Source organism: Prosopis cineraria, unplaced genomic scaffold (genome assembly GCF_029017545.1).
Source record: "Prosopis cineraria cultivar Desert tree isolate PC_DT_omini unplaced genomic scaffold, ASM2901754v1 PC1, whole genome shotgun sequence".
In the NCBI taxonomy this organism is placed as follows: Eukaryota; Viridiplantae; Streptophyta; class Magnoliopsida; order Fabales; family Fabaceae; genus Prosopis; species Prosopis cineraria.
This window is the reverse complement of record NW_026555332.1, coordinates 11,991,846-12,009,643: the sequence shown is the minus strand read 5'-3', so window position 1 is coordinate 12,009,643 and position 17,798 is coordinate 11,991,846. Positions and strand designations below refer to the sequence as shown.

General features: G+C 31.1%; 1 protein-coding gene across 1 annotated transcript; it reads right to left on the bottom strand.

Annotated features, from left to right (window-relative positions):
• Positions 1-3,297: 3,297 nt before the first annotated feature.
• LOC129314959 (alpha carbonic anhydrase 7-like) lies at positions 3,298-7,716 on the bottom strand. Its single transcript, XM_054958476.1, has 7 exons — positions 7,644-7,716; positions 7,303-7,511; positions 6,317-6,423; positions 5,998-6,100; positions 5,480-5,650; positions 5,320-5,373; positions 3,298-3,378 (listed from the first exon to the last, which is right to left on the bottom strand). The coding sequence occupies exons 1-7, from the start codon at positions 7,714-7,716 to the stop codon at positions 3,298-3,300; spliced, it is 798 nt and encodes a 265-aa protein (XP_054814451.1).
• Between the last annotated feature and the right edge of the window lie 10,082 nt (positions 7,717-17,798).

Below are 17,798 nucleotides of genomic sequence, written 5' to 3'. Positions count from 1 at the left end.
AATAATTAATTTATCTCACTGAATATAAAGCTTCTACATTTTAAGGTACTTCTACAGAAATCATATTGACAAAATTGTCGTGAGACAGATGGCGATAGCAAGTAGCAGCCCCAACACTGACCAATAGAGAAGTGTGCCATGCATCCAAGAAAAAATATATCAAAGCTATTAGCTTTCCTAACACCTCCATTAGGCCATTTTGCTTTCTTAATACATTACCTCAGCCTTTATTCAACTCATGCCAACTTCTCTTGGGATGTTTATTAATGCTAACAAATTATTTAATATTTAATACTAATAAATTATATGTATAGATTTCTTTTATCATTTAAGTCAGAGAATTATATCTAAGTACTCCCTTCATCTCAAATTATAAGACATTTTTAGAGAAAATTCAGCATCCCAAAATATAAGATACTTTGACGAAAATAAAGTTTCATTAATGATACTTTTTTAATATTATCCTTACCATAAATTCTCTTTCTTCAATGTTCTTTTATTAATAGAGTATTAAATGAAGAATATTTTTAAAATTTATATTTTTGTCTTGAAAAAGTAAGGTTATAAAGTGTATTTAATGAGTTTTATTGGTATGTGAGATTTTATCTAAAAATATCTTATAATTTGGAATGAACGAAGTATTTTATAAGTAAAATGCATGTTTTAATTTAAAATATCTTGAGCCAATAAATGTATATTTAAATCAATGAGTTTAATATAAATATTTTTAGCCTAAAAATATTATACCTATGAAATCCAATACTATAATGTATCCAAGCTTATATATCTTCATTCTCTTAAGTTCTTGGATATATCATCCTTTTGTCATCTTCATGTTTTTCAATCTTGTTGGGCTATCCACTCTTTGTGGATCAAGCCCAACATAAATCCATGGGGCTTTATCAAAATACTGAGGAAATTGGGGTCTCAATATGTAATATGTTCTAGGTCTCTTAGCGTAATTTTCCCTTCCATTTTTTAAAAAGAAAGGGAACAGATTTCTTAGCCTCATGCGCGATCTCCACATGAGTTACTTGAGTGTGGTGGTTTTTATAGAGTGTGAAAATGGACACTTTACTTTTTTCTCCAGAACAAAACTTTTCCCCCTTGCTCTCTTCTCTTCCTGTGTGTGCATTTGTTGTATGACTTCGAACTGAGTTTGATAGCGTAACTCCATTCCCGCATATCTCCTAACAACTGATGCAACTACAAGGTACGTTTTCCTCTTCCATTAACTCACATTGGTATTAGAGCATGCATTTGGCTTGTCTACTTTGCTTTTGTTATAGAGATCATGATTTGATTACAACTCTATATTACATGCAAATCTATGTACTCCTATTTTTTTTTTTTTTTGCATGTTGGATATGTTGTTTCTACCTTTGCCCATTTTCGTTCATGTTTCTGTGTTATGAACATGTTTAGTTGCTTTCTTGAGGTTGCGTGTATGTTATATATGGCCGTACACGTTATTCATGCACTTCGTTCACGAAAAAGGCTGTTGAAGCTCTGAAGTTTGGGAGAGTGAAGGCCAAAAAGGTGTAGATCTTAAAAAAATAATAATGAAAATGACGCGAAGAACACGTGAAACGAATGTCACGTAGGAGAAATACAACCAAAAGTTTCAGGTACATCTTCAGGGCCGAGGACCCGACCCATCACTCCAACTAGGTCATTTCAGGGATGACTGAAATGTACTATTTCAGTCATTAAAAAATAAAAAAAAATTGTTTTGGGCTGCTAAGCCTAGTGGCTATATGAAAAAATTGCTTCTGGATGACAAGTTTTTGGGTTTGATTTTTTTAAAAAAAAAATCACTTGGGCCATAAAGTATTCTAAGCTAAAATAAAGGTAAGGATTTAGATCATTCCATGGGTCTGTAGGTTGGGAATGGTCAAACCTAGCTCGGTCAAAAACAATAATGAAATATTTAAAAAACTCAATAATTTTTTTTAAAAACGCCACGTGGCAGGTGGGGGACACCGGGGGGTCCAATTGCTATGTGGAGGACCTGCCCAAAAGTGGACAACGTGTGGACCACAGTGGGGCAGCTCACGTCACGAACGGAGACTAGGAAGGCAGCGTGTGATGTGCATGTAACTCCTCCAAGACCAGGCTTAATTGGAGCTTTCAATTTTCTCATATTTTTTAATCAAGTGACCTTCTCAGGGTGTATACATGAGCTCTGATTAAGATGTGGTTTGTTCATAAAAATCCCTAAAATTGATGTGTTCAATTTGATATCCTATTTGCTTATGTTGAGGCAATACTAGAACTTAATTTTGAGTTTTTGAGGGCTTTTCCATAAGTTTTTATACTTAAAAAATTCTTAATTTTTTTATTTTTCTTTTAGATAAAATGAAGCAAGAGGCTTCAAGTAGTACAAAACCTCAAAAAATTATTCCATTAACATAGAATATTTTGATGAGTTAAATTATAAGCCTCTTAGTGAGGATTCCATCCTCAAACCTTTTGAAGATGAGGAGGAATATAAACTTTTAAGTGAAGATTTTGATCTTGAAGAGGATTTTAATTAATATCTCAATGATGTGCCAAAAAGGTCTAAAGAAGTCCACCCAATGTTAGAACCAAAATGTGAAGAAGATGGTATTGAAGATCTTTAAGATGAAGATAATGAGGTGGAACAATCCTTTATGCCTTCTGTGATAGAAAGTTTGGCTAAGAGACATGCAAAAAGAGTTAAGAATGTAACAAACCTCTCATCAACCATAAGGAAATATTCAAGATTTATAATTGAAGAGAAGCAATTTCAACCAATTTAAAAAAGAACTTACCAAACGAAGTAAGTCCCCCTCAGACATAGAAAATTTGGCCAAGAGACATGCAAAAAGAGTTAAGAATATAACAGACCTCTCATCAACCATAAGGAAATATTTAAGATTTATAATTAAAGAGAAGCAATTTCAACCAACTTAGAAAAAAAAACTTACCAAACGAAGCAAGTCCCAAATCCTCCATGAAAAGATGATGAGAATGCCAATAAAATACAAAGACATATCATTTTATGTCTTACAAACATAAGATGGCTGATAGTGGATTGTATTACTGATCATCAGTACAACGTACGGGGATGAAAGTTACCTTTAAATCCTCGAACATACCACGGGATTTAAATCAAGTGTAGTGAGCTACTAATGTAGCAGCATTATTTTGCATCCATACTAAGTAGCAGCAACATAGTATTTTACATCCATACTAAATAGCAGCAACGTCATATTTTACATCATTGTTTGTAAATGCAGACCTTCATTCTTTGTTTTTCATGAGTGGAATTAACTACTTGTGAATATTTGTTACTTGGAGTTGCACCAAGCGATTATTTAGTTTTTGCAGTGGTCTTGCATTGGTATATGATGCCTGCAAAAAATAGACGAATTAATAAGTTGCTGCTGATCAGAAAATTTTTTCTTACTTATATAACAGCCTTTAATTTACTAGATTAAACCCATAGTGAAAATTGATTATTGCAATAAATTTATAGATGCAATCAAAACCACCATTGCCTGCCGTATAATCGATGATGACGTCTATGAACTTTGATCAGTATAATATTTTCTTGTCAGATATAGCTTATATGTGAATGATTGATGAACTTTGATAAGTTTAATTTCTCTTGTGATTTCTCTAATAATATAATGATATTTTCTCAATATTAATTTTGATGTATTGAGAAAAAAAGGATTAAAGGATAAAAATGTATTGGAACTTTTTCGCCAGCATGCCTAGCATCTTAAATGTTTTTTTGGAGTATTTTTGCCCTAAAAATTTTAAAAATATAACATTTTCACCCCAACATTAAAAATTGTGAAGGTTAACCATTAAATTGAAATTTGACCACGAATATTTTTGTATTTTTCCTCCTGTCTTTTTCATTTAGTCTCCGATTTTGTTCTCCAATGAATTCTTTGACTTTTCGTCTTCCAATGAATGAAAATGAAAACAAAAATGCAAAAATGAAGGAAGAAAAATCATAAAATATCTTGATCAAACTTCAATTGACAATCAATGTTTGCGATTTTTAATCATGGGGCAAAAATTCTCTATTTTTTAAAACATTTGGTGCAAAAATGCTCCAATACAAGGTTTAGGATGCCAGTGCCTCTGAAAGAAAGTTTCAAGATATTCTTGCCATTTAATTCTAAAAACAAAACAAACTTTATGTTCACTTCCATTAATGTGGCAATGCATACACAAGATAATGAAAGAAAGTCATAATAAATCACATCTCTCTTTAAAAAAACAAACAAACAGGAAAAGAAGACCAATTGAAAATGAAAAGAGAAAACATCACTCCAAGTCCCTATACTTTACCATGTTTTGCTTTCAATCCCTATAATTGATTTTTGAGGCTTATCATCCCTTTTGTTTGCTCAACCTAAAATGTTAGTCTCTATATTTTAAAACAAAATACTTATATTTACCATGAGATGACCGAAACTGTAACATTCTAAACTGAATTTTTCTTAACTTAGATGGTCTAGAGTAAGTTAGTTTTGATAATTGAGAGTGTCACTATAAATAAGAAATTGAGGCAAATTGGATTGGAAATTAAGGTTGTGACATGAGATATAGTGGAATTCTAGAAACTGGTTTTTTATGACTAACAATTTCTTTGTTCCAATTAATTCATGGTTGATTACCAATGTAGAATTACCTAAAAATTACTCCCTCCATTCAAAAATATAAGACATTTTCAAATCGAATTTTACCCTTAATAAAGTAGTTACCTACTTTTAAATTAACCACATCTTTCCATAATTATCCATATTAAATACCCTACAATAAATATAAAATTATTTATCAATAGGGGTACTTTTGAAAGGAAGGCAATAATTATACTCGAAAGATTAAAAATGCCTTATATTTTTTAACATCCAACTTCTCAAAAAATGCCTTATATTTTTTAATGGAGGGAGTATATAGATTGATCGTTGGATGTTGGTGTTGGACTAACATTAATACATTGGAAAATCATTCTCTTTTGATATATTCTAAAACAGTGTTAATTATGTTGAGGTTGACTAGAAATAAACATATTGAGTCCCACTTTCTTAAAACGACTATACACGAATGGAAATAAGAAGGGCATAAGAAAAATATATATAAGATATCAGACCAAGGCAAAATTAAAATGGCTTCGGCCAATATTCATGGTCCTTCTAAAAAATTTTCAAATTCAAATAATGAGACTAACATTTTAGATAGAGTAAAGAAAATAAATTATAAGGACTAAAAACAAATCATATTAAAGTACAAGAATCTGGAGTGTCATTTTCCAAAGAAACAAAGAAAACTTACGTCTCGAACCGCACGTCGAAGCAGTTCAATTTGCTCCCTTGAAACAAAATTAACCTAATAAATGAATGAGACACAAGTTAATAAGAACACAACATCTACAAAAATAACTAATTGATTAGTGTAACTTTTATAATTCGTAAAGTAATAATTAAGATGAAACCTGTCCAACAATGGTCCACACCACATTCTCATCACAAGGAGGAGTTGTTAAAGAACCCATATATCTGTAATACACTTTCCTGTTTATGTTGATCACAGACTTTGGATCTACCATACCCAATGGTACTTTCGCCTCTCTGTCTTGAGAAATGCGTATCAAAGCATCCCTCACCTAAAACAAAAGAAACATCATACAAATACACACACGCATTGTTGATATATGGGCATTTTTGGAAATAACTCATCAATGCTTCATTAAATTTTATAAGGCGCAGTATATTAAGGATCAAGCAAAACTTTTAGAAACTGTCTTATATTAAAGACCAAAAGAAGTACGCGTTCTCTCCATAAGTAAAGTTTCTCTTAGAATTCAGGAGAAACAAATTTATTGTGAAAATTTACTGCTTAATTATATATATATTTCAGGAAAAATCAATGTTCTCTTGAATTTATTGTATTTTATCTCGAAAAATTTTAAGAGAAACATGCATGTTTGTTTTGTAGTAGTATATTTGTTACCGTTCCTAAGAAAGGATCGGCCATCCCGATTCTATAAAATACGCCAATCACCGCAATTTGTCCTTCTTTGCTTTGGTGCACCAAATGTATCTCCAAATCAAACCTGCTTTTCAAATATCATACATATGTGAATAGTATCAATCACCGTATCTGCGTAGTGATCTTTCAATAGTACATGGCTATCATACACACCACGCACGCACATACATAAACACAGATACATACATACACACATAAATATGTATATTATAGATATACATATACATATACATATATATATATATATATATATATAAGATTAAAGAGTGCATGCATGCACCTCTTGCCATTGATAGTGTGTTCGGCAGGAGAATGCCAGTGACATTGTTGGAGCCTGTATATGGTTCCATTGATGAGAAGATAGCCAGCGTCTCCAGCCCACTCCACCTATACGCCACCATTCCAAATTATTAATCAGTCATAAATGTGAAGCATGAGCAAGCACGCATATATATATATATATATATAGAGAGAGAGAGAGAGAGAGTGTGTGCGGCTCTTATTCTCTCAAAGACATATCACACTATCATCGCCAAAGTAGTTGTCAATCACGGGTAGCCAATTGGTTAAAATGATATTTTGGTTTTTTATATGGTTAGAAATAATCTTTTTTTTTTTGCAATTTTTAGGACTTAATTTGTATTAATTTTATTGTATAAGGTATTTATTTGTAATTTTTTAAACCTGTTTCCGTATTTTCTCTCAGTCAATTCTATTATTCTAGCTATCAAAATAAAGGATTTTTAACTGAGTGGTAAAGTTACAGCGTTTCTAATACTTTCAAAAAGAGCGAGCATTATTGAACTACTTCATATTTCTAACCCAGCGCCTGTAAGAACATGGTTTAATTAAGGGCAAAAGACCATACATATATATGTGGCTAAATTATACATTTGATACTCTGATTTTACATAAGATTTCAGTTTAGTGCTTTAATTTTAAAAAGTATCTTTTTAATTATAATTTTAACCTTAATACCATTAATTTTAAATGATTATTTTTGTACCATTCATTATTATTTTTTAAAATTAAACTTAATGTGTGAATATTTGATAATATTGTATCATTATTATTTAAAAATCCAATGTAAATTTTTTTTTATGAAACTAACTATATCAGGGTTAAAGAATTGAAAAGAAATTTTATAAAATTATGAGGCCAAAATGAAACCTTTTGAAAAATTAAATAACTAAAGCTGTACTTTTAACCTACACACACATACATTCATAGAGAGAGAGAAAGTGGGTGTAGTATAAGTTGAGTCACCGTAATTTCGTGGCCGGTACTGAAAAGAGTAGCATTGGAGGAACGATAGTAGAGCTGAAGAGGGCCTAAACTGGATGTTAACTGAGACTCATTCAAATTAATGGGAGATTGCATGGTTCCATTTTTGCACTTGTACCACTCGGGTCGAATGTCTCCCCAGTGATCGGGCCCATTCTCACTATCCGGGTCGTAGCTAAAGTCATGATCCTCTGTGCATATTCCACCAACAAGAATTAAAAATTATATTTTGTGTGTGTGTGTCTGTGTGTAGAGAGAGAGGGGGTGCAGATATATTATATTGTAAAATTATTCATATACATGAATCATCATCATGTGCTTACCAGAAGAGGTTGCAGAGAACGAGAGGAAAAGGAGTGCCAAGAAGAAGATTGAAATTCTGGGAATTTTGTCCATTAATTAATCTTTGTGAGAAGGTGAGAGAGGAGTGCAGTGAGAAATATGCATATATAGGGAGCATGTACTGTAGGAAGGAGAAAGAGTGTAGTCCCATTTTTGGCCTCTTTCTAAGTAATCATTGAGCTTGTTGAAAGAAATATGAAATTTCTGCTGACGCTATGGAGAATGTTTCAAAAGAGGGAGGGCATCTCTCTTGAATGACATGCAAATGCCGCCTGATCTTTCACGACACCACTCACAGTACTTGATCTGTCTCTCTCTCTTTTCTTTTGGGAAAATTTTGCTGAAGTCCCCAGATCATACTGATTAAGAAAAAACCCCTTGAATTTTTGATATATCACTGCAAGTTAAGGGCACTGCTTTGATGTTAAATTTTATATAAAAAAAATAACAATATTGTCCCTCATTGAAAAAAGAAAAAAGAAAAGAAAAGCTGAAGTTCAATAAAGGAAGGCGGTGGAAGAGATAGACAAAAGTGAGGGAATGCTCTCTCCCTCTCACTCCCTCCCTTCCTTCCCTCCCTCCCTCCCTCTCTCTCACCTTCTCCAACATCACAAGTAGTTGGTTTGTAATTGGGAACAAAATTACATATGATCAAATGGTACCACTTCATTATTAAGAATTGATCCTGAAACTATAAATGATCTACTTCACTAAATGATGGGGTAGTTGGAAACAACTCTAAATGTATATTCTTTTTACTATCATTATGACCCCCTTTTCGGTTAATTTTCTTTTGTTGTTCATTTTCCATTGTTGTGATAAATTTGGCTACTTTAGTTGTTAACTTGTAAAATTGACAGTGGTATAAGTTGTAAATTTGCATAGTATTGAAGTTCATCTATGTACTGTTGTTGTAAATATGCCTTATTATAGTTGTTTACATGTTCAATTATAAAATGCTACTAAGTAATTAGATTTGACCGTGTACATGTACATAGACTCATTATAAATGGGTTGTTGTTCTGGGAACCAGCTATACTTCATCTTCCATGTAAGAGGGAATTTAAAAATGTTGGTGGAAATATTATTTGAGGGTGGCATTGTACTTGGAAGATGGATAACTAAAAGGGTGACATGTGAAGGAGTTAGAAGTGTGATAGCAAATGATATGTGGAGTATATACAAGGATTTTTGCATGGAGTACAAAGTGATCCCAAGCTAGAGATACATTATTGGATTTTGTAGATGATGTTGGAGTAAATCAACTAATTGGGGACAATGAAACCAATATAGTCATGTGCATGTTTTAAATACATCACAGTTGAAGTTTCAAGAAGTGTAAGTTGTTAGTTTTAACAAATTTGTTAATTTCCCTTCTTAACTTGTTGTTGACATACACTAAGTCGTTAATTTTTCTCATTCACTTGTTAATGTAGCGTACTGGAGTTGTTAGGACTTAAAGATGAAAGTTTATTGAGTCCTCCCAATATTGTGACAACAAGCATTGTTTCTCTCTTACCCTTACAAAGTGCACCACCATGTTCATGCATTCAGAGCTTGCAAAGACCTATAATATAAAAAGTTTGGCTAAATAGAGTTGGCCTACACCAATCCCTAAGATAAATGCTTTGAAGTAGAAGGATTTGATTATGTCAGCTAGGTAAACATTTCCTCATGGAGATAAGTTTAGATACGCATTGTTCAAATATAACATGGCTCACAATTTTTCATATGTCTTCATGAAGAACAATAGGAAGAGGATAACTATAAAGTGTGAAATAGATGATTGTCCCTAGAAAATCTTAGCAAAATGAGTGAGTAAGGAAAATTCATGGGTATGTGTAACATCATTGGAGTTAAAACATTTGCACATTGCACAAAACAACCTTGTTGTCCCCCATAGTAAGAGATGCAAATTAACTTTTAGAATTATAGTAGATGAGTTGAGGTCTAACATTGACATGCCACCCAATGAGATAAAAAAAGACTTGATAAGAGATTATAGGGTGAGACTTAACTATTAACGAGCCTATAAGGCAAAACAAAGGGCATTGGTATCCTTCATTCTTTTCTCCCTCATATTGTGAACAAAATATCTCCTCTTCCTCCTCCTTGTCTTCATTCTTCTCTCCCTCTTAGTCAATGTCTTCCTTACTCATTTCTTCCACTTCTTTACTATCATTTTCCTCTGCTTGATCACTCTCTTTTTTACTATTTTCTCAGTCCTCTTCTTTCTCTTGAATGTCAAGACTTTTCTCTTCTCCCTCTTCTTTTGGTTGTTTCTCATCATTTACAACACCCTTAGTGGAATATATCATCACCAATTCATCTAACACCTACTTTTTCATCTTTAAAACCTTACCATCAATGTGCTTTTTAAACCTTAAATAAAAATCTCTAAGCTAGTCTAGAAGTGCTATATTAAATTCCAATTGTGGTCAATGTCTTCTTCACTCATTTCTTTTTCTTATTTTTCAACTGTAGAACACTCTTATTTCTACAAAAAATTGACCACGCGCTATGACACATGCCACATGCACTGTGCCATGTGGTACATAAAAGCTTGGTTCAAGTTTTGATGACTAATGCACCACAGCATCTTATGCACACGCTGCAACATGTTGTACAGAGCCATTTCTCCTTATCTTTCTCCCATTTCAAGGTCTAGGTGTCTTAACTCTAATTCAGGCTCAATCATAGGGCTAAAATTATAACCTAAAATATCCATTATCTTTTTGTAACTACACCATACTAATTGCCTAATTAATTTCATTTAACACAGCTAATTAGGGTTAATTTTCTAGGATGTTACACTTATTGTCAACTTTATGGTGGGGGGTCAAAAGCAAGCATGATCTTGTTGGACAGGGCCTGTAGTATTCTCTTGCAAGTTATGTCTAGTAAGCTGCCAGAACTAATGTCATCGACCTTTATTTTCAATGAAGCATCTACTTTTAGATATTCAACAACCTCTATGAACTTTACAAATGAACACCAAGTGTTAAATGGTGCCAAATACTTCTTCCTCTCAAGCCTAGATGCTAAATAGTTATTCCTCCATACTTCTTTCTCCTTATTTTGATCATGTTCAAATGTCCCATTTTCTTTTCTGCTTTCATGAAACTTCATTACATATATATGTCATCTTATAACTCTTTGCTCACCTTTCTCACCATTCTTTGCCTTATAAAAAAAATCAAGTTCATTGTCATTCAGAGGATAGCAACCTTTTTGTTCTAAAGAAATTACATCATGAACAACCTAAGTAGGTTACTTAACCACTACTGTTGAGGCAATAAACAACTTGATGGTGTTATTTACAACTCCCATTTGTTCCTTATGATTCAATGACTTGTTCATTTACATGCCTAAACTTGTTCTCATTTACTAACATTACTTGTTCATTTCTCTAACCTAACTTGTTCATCTCCATGACCACACTTGCTCATAATTGCTATGTGTGTAATGAACAACTTGAGTAAGCTACTTAACCACTACTATTCGAGCAATGAACAGTACAATTCGGCCAATTCTAACTTTGCTGATATATAAACGACCTACCTCAACTAAAATTTGCCTAACTTTGAACAGGATTTCCAACAAGAGATGATTATCGAAATCAAGAGATTAACTTCTACTAATTTTCCCTAGCTAAAGCAGAGATTTAACTAATGACTATTGAAATCAAGAGACAATTAACTTACATCATTGTGCTTCTAGCAGTTTTTTGCACATTACCTATGGTTCTTCTTCTGTCAAATGCTCAACAAATGCCCTCTTTTACATCCAAGCTGAGGGAAGAACAATGCCAACCAAAATAAACTATGAGGGTCAAAAGTGGTGGCAGACCGGATGGTGACTCAGTCAAGGGAGATTCTTGGGAACTTGGTGATAGAGGTGTCACTAATCTTCAAACTTAAAAGTTTGGGAAGCTTTACCACATGCATCATCCATCTTCTACATGTTTGCATCATGGGTTGTGTTAATTCACCCTTTTTTCCTTTAGTGAGGGGTAATATTGTCATTTATCCATAAAATTTAATATCAAATCAATGCCCCTGACTTGTAGTGATATATTAGAAATTCTGAGACTTATTTTATTTTATAATAAGTATGGTTCTGGGATCTTCAGTGAAATTTTCCCTTTTCTTTTATTGACTTTACGAATTAATTTAATTTGGTGCATCTCACCGACTTCCGGGTCTTCCCTCTCATCTCATGGGCTCGTTTCGCAGTAATTAGCGGAATTTTTCCCCTAAAGAAAAAATAGTTAGGTTCGTAATTAGTTACGATTAATTTAGAGAGATCCGTTTACTTGGCGAGTGCTGATGTACTTATGCGTCGACTATGGACTAATGCTGCATTCCTTTCACTCCAATGGAATCTTCAGCGTGCTTTGTTTAAATAAATTAATTATAGACTTTTTATCTATTACAAATTTCTAATAATATGTCAGGCTGACAAAACAAAACATTTTTTTTTTTTGCCTTCTTCAAATACGCATGAATCTTGCGGGCTGTCAAGGAATGAAGAGGATTTGTCAATATAAATGGGCGCAGGGAGTCAAAAGAAATTCAATTAATCCAGCCGGCACGCGAAGAACCAAGTTATGCTGTCTTCTCTTTTTCTTTCGTCAAAAAAAAAAAAAAAAAGGAAGAACTGGTTTGTGTGAAACTGTGAAATGGAATAAGGCGTGTCTATAGCTTCAACCACACATGACACGCTGTGACGTTCCACGTTGAAAGAATTTTGAAAGGGTTCTGGATATATAAATAGGTGTATTGTACATTTTACTGAGCTAACTTTTTTTAGAAGAAAGTAATGACTTTGTGATAAAATAGTATCAACGCTAAATTTGAATTTGCCTAATCAATGGGCCCTTCTAATTAGCCACTTGTTATGAGGCATCATGAATTGACAGGAGGAACTGTCATGTCCCATGTCAAAAGAATTTGAGGAAGATCTTACATTTATAAGCAGGTTTGCTATATATCTCACTGAACTAACTTTTTAAAAAGAGAGTAATCACATGTGGTAACACCCTATCTCCTCGAAAACACACCCGAGGATGAAGTATTGCTGATGAATGAATGTGTCAAGATCTCCAATTTTGCATGATCTGGATAATATAATACATTAAACCCGGTCTTATTGCCTGTGCTGCACTTCAGATGCACGTCATATACCTGTGCTCCCTTTGCTACTTCTTTATTTCTTGCAATCCTGACGTCGGCTCCAAAAGCTATTATCATAATATAGGTAATCTATTTTATTTTTTTATTTTGCTGTGACATTACATTCTTTAATAATTTTAAAGCAGCATCATTTTACTTGACTTCATATTTATACTTGCGTGTCAATGTAACACACACACACACACACCACACACACATATAGTTTGCCAGCAAAGCCGTGTCTATTGTTAGGCAAATGAGGCAATTGCCTTAGGCCTCAAAAAGTTCTTCTTATGATATATATAATTCCGGTCATTATTTTTACTGTTAAGTGTTACTATTAATTATATCTTTTCATTAAGAATTCATGTCCTACATTTCACTGTATCTATCACATTCTCATTTCCCAATATCAATTAGCCATTTAGAGATGTAACATTAACATACTACTCCATTTTGTTAGCATCTAACAATTCTCATTCTCCCTCCCTTTCAATTAGATTGCTGCTATCATCATTTTCTTTTTGCAAGCAAATATCACTTTGCTAGTCAAACTTGTTGCATTGTCACTCATTTGCCAAATAATTTTGTCTTATTGGAATTTTTAGCTTGCTATCTAATTGAAATTAAAACAAAAAACACTAATAATAGATTTAAGGTGGCGGCCACTTCAGGTGTATTTGTTACACGTTATTGTTTATATTACTTTTTTTTTTTTTATTTGAAATGATGATTTTTTTAAATTTTTATAGCATTTAGAATGGTAAAAATGTCAAATAAAAAAATTTGAATGCACTAGGCCTCTCAAAATAATCTCATCTTAAGCGCTAGAACTTCTTCACACGGCTTGTTCTCTGGTCTCTATTATAAACACATTTATATTTATACATAGAGGGGGGCATATATTTATTATATATATATATATATTATTGTAATATTATTCATATATATATGGATCATCATCATGTGCTTATCAGAAGAGGTAGCAAAGAAAGAGAGGAAAAGGAGTGCCAAGAGAGAAGATGGAAATTCTGGGAATGTCGTCCATTAATTAATCTTGTGAGACGGTGACTGAGGAGTGCGGTGAAAAATATGTTATATAGAGAGCGCGAAGGAAGGAGAAAGAGTGTACTTCCTCCTACTTTTATTACAAGGCAATTTTAAAAATATTTTTTTTAATATAAGACACATTATAGGGTATTAATTATATTTTTTAATATTACTTCCATTTAATTTATTAATTATGAGAGTGAATATAATGTAAATTAAAAAATTTCATTTAAAAAGGGTTAAATTAAAAATTTATTCTATTTTCAAACAAAATTAAAACTTTATGACCAAAAAAAAGATGACAAAGTTAATAATTTGAGTAAATATTTGATTTAGATGCTTTCAAAACTATTCTATTTTTTTTATAAAAAAAAGGAAAACATCTTAGGGTGTGTTTGGTTTGAAGGAGGGGAGGGGATTGGTGATCCCTTGTTTGATTTAATTGGGAGGGAGGAAAAGTGAAGGAAGCTAATAATAAATGGACTAATTTGTCATTATTGAATATAATTATATTATAATTTAATAATTTCATACTTTAAGAATGTGAATATTTTCAACTTACAATGATAGTATTTGTTTGAAGAACCAATACATCGACATATCAATGTGTCTACTGAAAAATATTAAAATTGAATACATTAAAAAACTTATATATTAAATTTTATTATGTGATAAAATTTATTTTATTATAGGAGAGAGAAAGATAAGACATAATTTTCATATCAAAGGTAGTTTAATATTTTTAAAATAAAAAATATAAATTAGTCATTAAATATTTCTTTTCCTCTCCCAAAAAACAAATTGGAGGGGAGGGCACAATTTTTGAATCAAACAACAAAACTTTCCTCTACTCCCTCCATTAGATACTAACTAAACACAATACATTTGACTATTAGATATCAATATGCATGAGAATAATATAAAAATTATTATGTCATGTATATAAAAGTATTATATTTAGTATATATATCTGAGTTATGAACATAATATATTAAACTCTCTTGGATATACAATCAATTTAAGGTTAGGAAAAGTAAGATTTAGTAAAATATAAAATAACTTCTATGAACATAAATCATTTTTCAAATCTCTTATAGTATGAAACAATAAAAGTGAAATATTTGAGAGCACTTGTTCTATAGTTATTGTTAATTATTATATATAAAGATTGAAGAGACAATAATGCATATAGTTAATTAATTATATTTTTCAACCATATTATTTATTATAGTTAATTTATTTATATTTGTCAGTATTAAAACTTAAGCTAAACATAATATCAAATGTCATTATGTCCAACAAAGAAGTTTCATTCATTGTATGGATATGAACCATTCAGAGACAAGATTTCCATTCCCATACAATAGGAGACAATTTCTAGCTAGCTGTTTCATTTCCTATGACTTACAAATAAGAGTCCATGACTTTCTTTGTCAAGGGTTGGAGTTTATTTCCAAAGCTAGTATTTTGTTATGCTCATGCATGTAGCTTTGTCAAGGATTAGGATTTTGGAGGGATTAAAAACCTTGATACATGTTATGCTGACTCGAAACAAAGAGCATGACAATGAATGTTGATTTTTTTCAATTATAATTTTTTTCCATTATTACACTCATTAATCTACTTATTGTTTTGGGTTAAAGGGCACTTTCACCCATATGCCATTAGTTGAAGAGCTTTTGATATCATAAATTTTTATATGTGATGCAATTTTTTCAATTAATATTTGAAAATGATGCGGTGAACACCTTCCTATTAAAAAGTTACTTTTAATCGTAATTAACTAACAAAAAACATTAAAAAAAGGCTAAAAATTATAGCAAATGACCCCTAAAATTGCAAATAATAATTAACATAAGAAAATATCAATGAAGTCCCTAAAATAATGATTGGTTCAAAATCATATTTTAACCTTTTATGTGTGTGTAGAAATAATATTTGTACCTTGTTATTCATAAGTAATTCAAAGGACTTAATTAACAGTAATTTTTATAGGGTATTTTTATGTAATTTTGTGGTCATTGTCTATAATTTTTGATGTCCTTTTCAGTAATTTTTAAGTCAACTAACTATTAAAATTAACTTTTTTAATTCAAAATGCTCAATACATCATTTTTAAATGTTGAAGGAAGAAATCACATTACATGAAAGTTTAGGATATCAAATACTTTTGAATGAATAGTTGAGAGGTAAAAATGATCTAAAACCTTATTATTTATCATTTTACTATATAAAAAGTGAGGGTCATTTTTAATAATTTTGTGGTCAAGTTATTTAATATCCAAAGAAACTTTACACAAGGTTACATGCATTTTAAGATCCCTTGGCCAAAAACATGAGGAAAATGATTTACATTGCAACAAAAAATTCATCATAAAAGTTTTACATCTCAATTTGTAATGTAAAATTATATTTAAAACTAAACGTTTTACAGGTTGTTGGGAATATAATTTTTAGGTCAAAATGTTGATCGATGCTCATCTCGAACAAGTACTCATATTCACTCTCTCCATGTTCCCTAGACTGAAGACTGAAGATAACTTTGGTAACGTTGAAAATAACGATGCACCATTTAACACCTTAAAAAGACAATATGAACTGAAGCATTTGGACTATATTATCAATACAAGGAACTTATACATGTAAATATATTACAAAATGTACTGCAAGAATAACTCTTGTAAACCTGCCGAGCACTTGGTTCAATTCATCAACTGAGTTAAATTTTGTTAACTTATCCATAAGGCCGCGGCTGGTAACAACATTCCAATATTGGTCAGTAGAAAGTGTTACATTTGGATCAAGGAGTATTTTTCTTTCTCAATATCACTTACTAAGTAAAGAGTATTGTTAAAAGTTTATTTTTTTAAGAGAAATTAAGATTCTAAACTATATTTAATTAATTTTATTGGTATTTATATGATTTCACAAAAACAATGACATATAAAATGGGGCAGAGAAGGTATAGCATTGAAATATATATATATATATAATATATTTAATAGAGGCAAGTTTAAAACTTATTAAATTATTAAAGAAATTTAATTAATTTTAAAAAAATTTAATTTCAATAAAATATTCAAATTAAAATTGATTTATAAATAGAAAAGTTGAAGGGTATTTTTGTCCCTCAAACTATTTTCTCAAGAACATCTAGTATCTTAATCTTACATGTGATTATTTTTTTCTTCAATATTTGAAAATGGTGTATTAGATAGTTTGCGCGTTAAAAAAAGAACCTAAAAAATTACAAAATAGCACTATAAAATTGCAAATACGTAACCTATAAAAAATTAATATTGATTAAATTTCTAAAATATTGATTGGTCAAAACCATAATTTGTCTTTTTATGTAAGTAAGAAATAACAATTATTTCATGTTTTTATATGTAATTTAGAGGACTTAATTTATATTAGTTTTCTTACAGGATACATATGTAATTTTATGGGTCATTTTATGTTATAAGGTCCTTTTTTATAATTTTTTAGTTAACTAATGGTGAGGGTTAACTTTTTAATGGTAAGATGTTAATGCATCATTTTCAAATGTTAAAAGGTAAAATTGCACCACATATAAGTTTTGATACTATACGTTTTATGTGAATAATTGAAGGGTAAAAATGTCCTTTAATACTTTTTAATATAATACTTGAAAAAAATATCTTTAAGTGTTAAAGGCACTACCACAAAAAAGCTTTACTTGACGGTTATTTTAAGCCTTATTTGACGGTTTTTAACTGTAAAGTAAGATGGCCTTACTTAACGATTATTATGAAATAACCATTAAATGACCCAAACTAATGCTTATTTTAAAATAATCATCATATATTTATAGTATTTTTTTATAGATGGGGCTGGTTTCCATAATTTACAATAGAATACAATTAGAACAGTTAGAAAATTCACATCAGC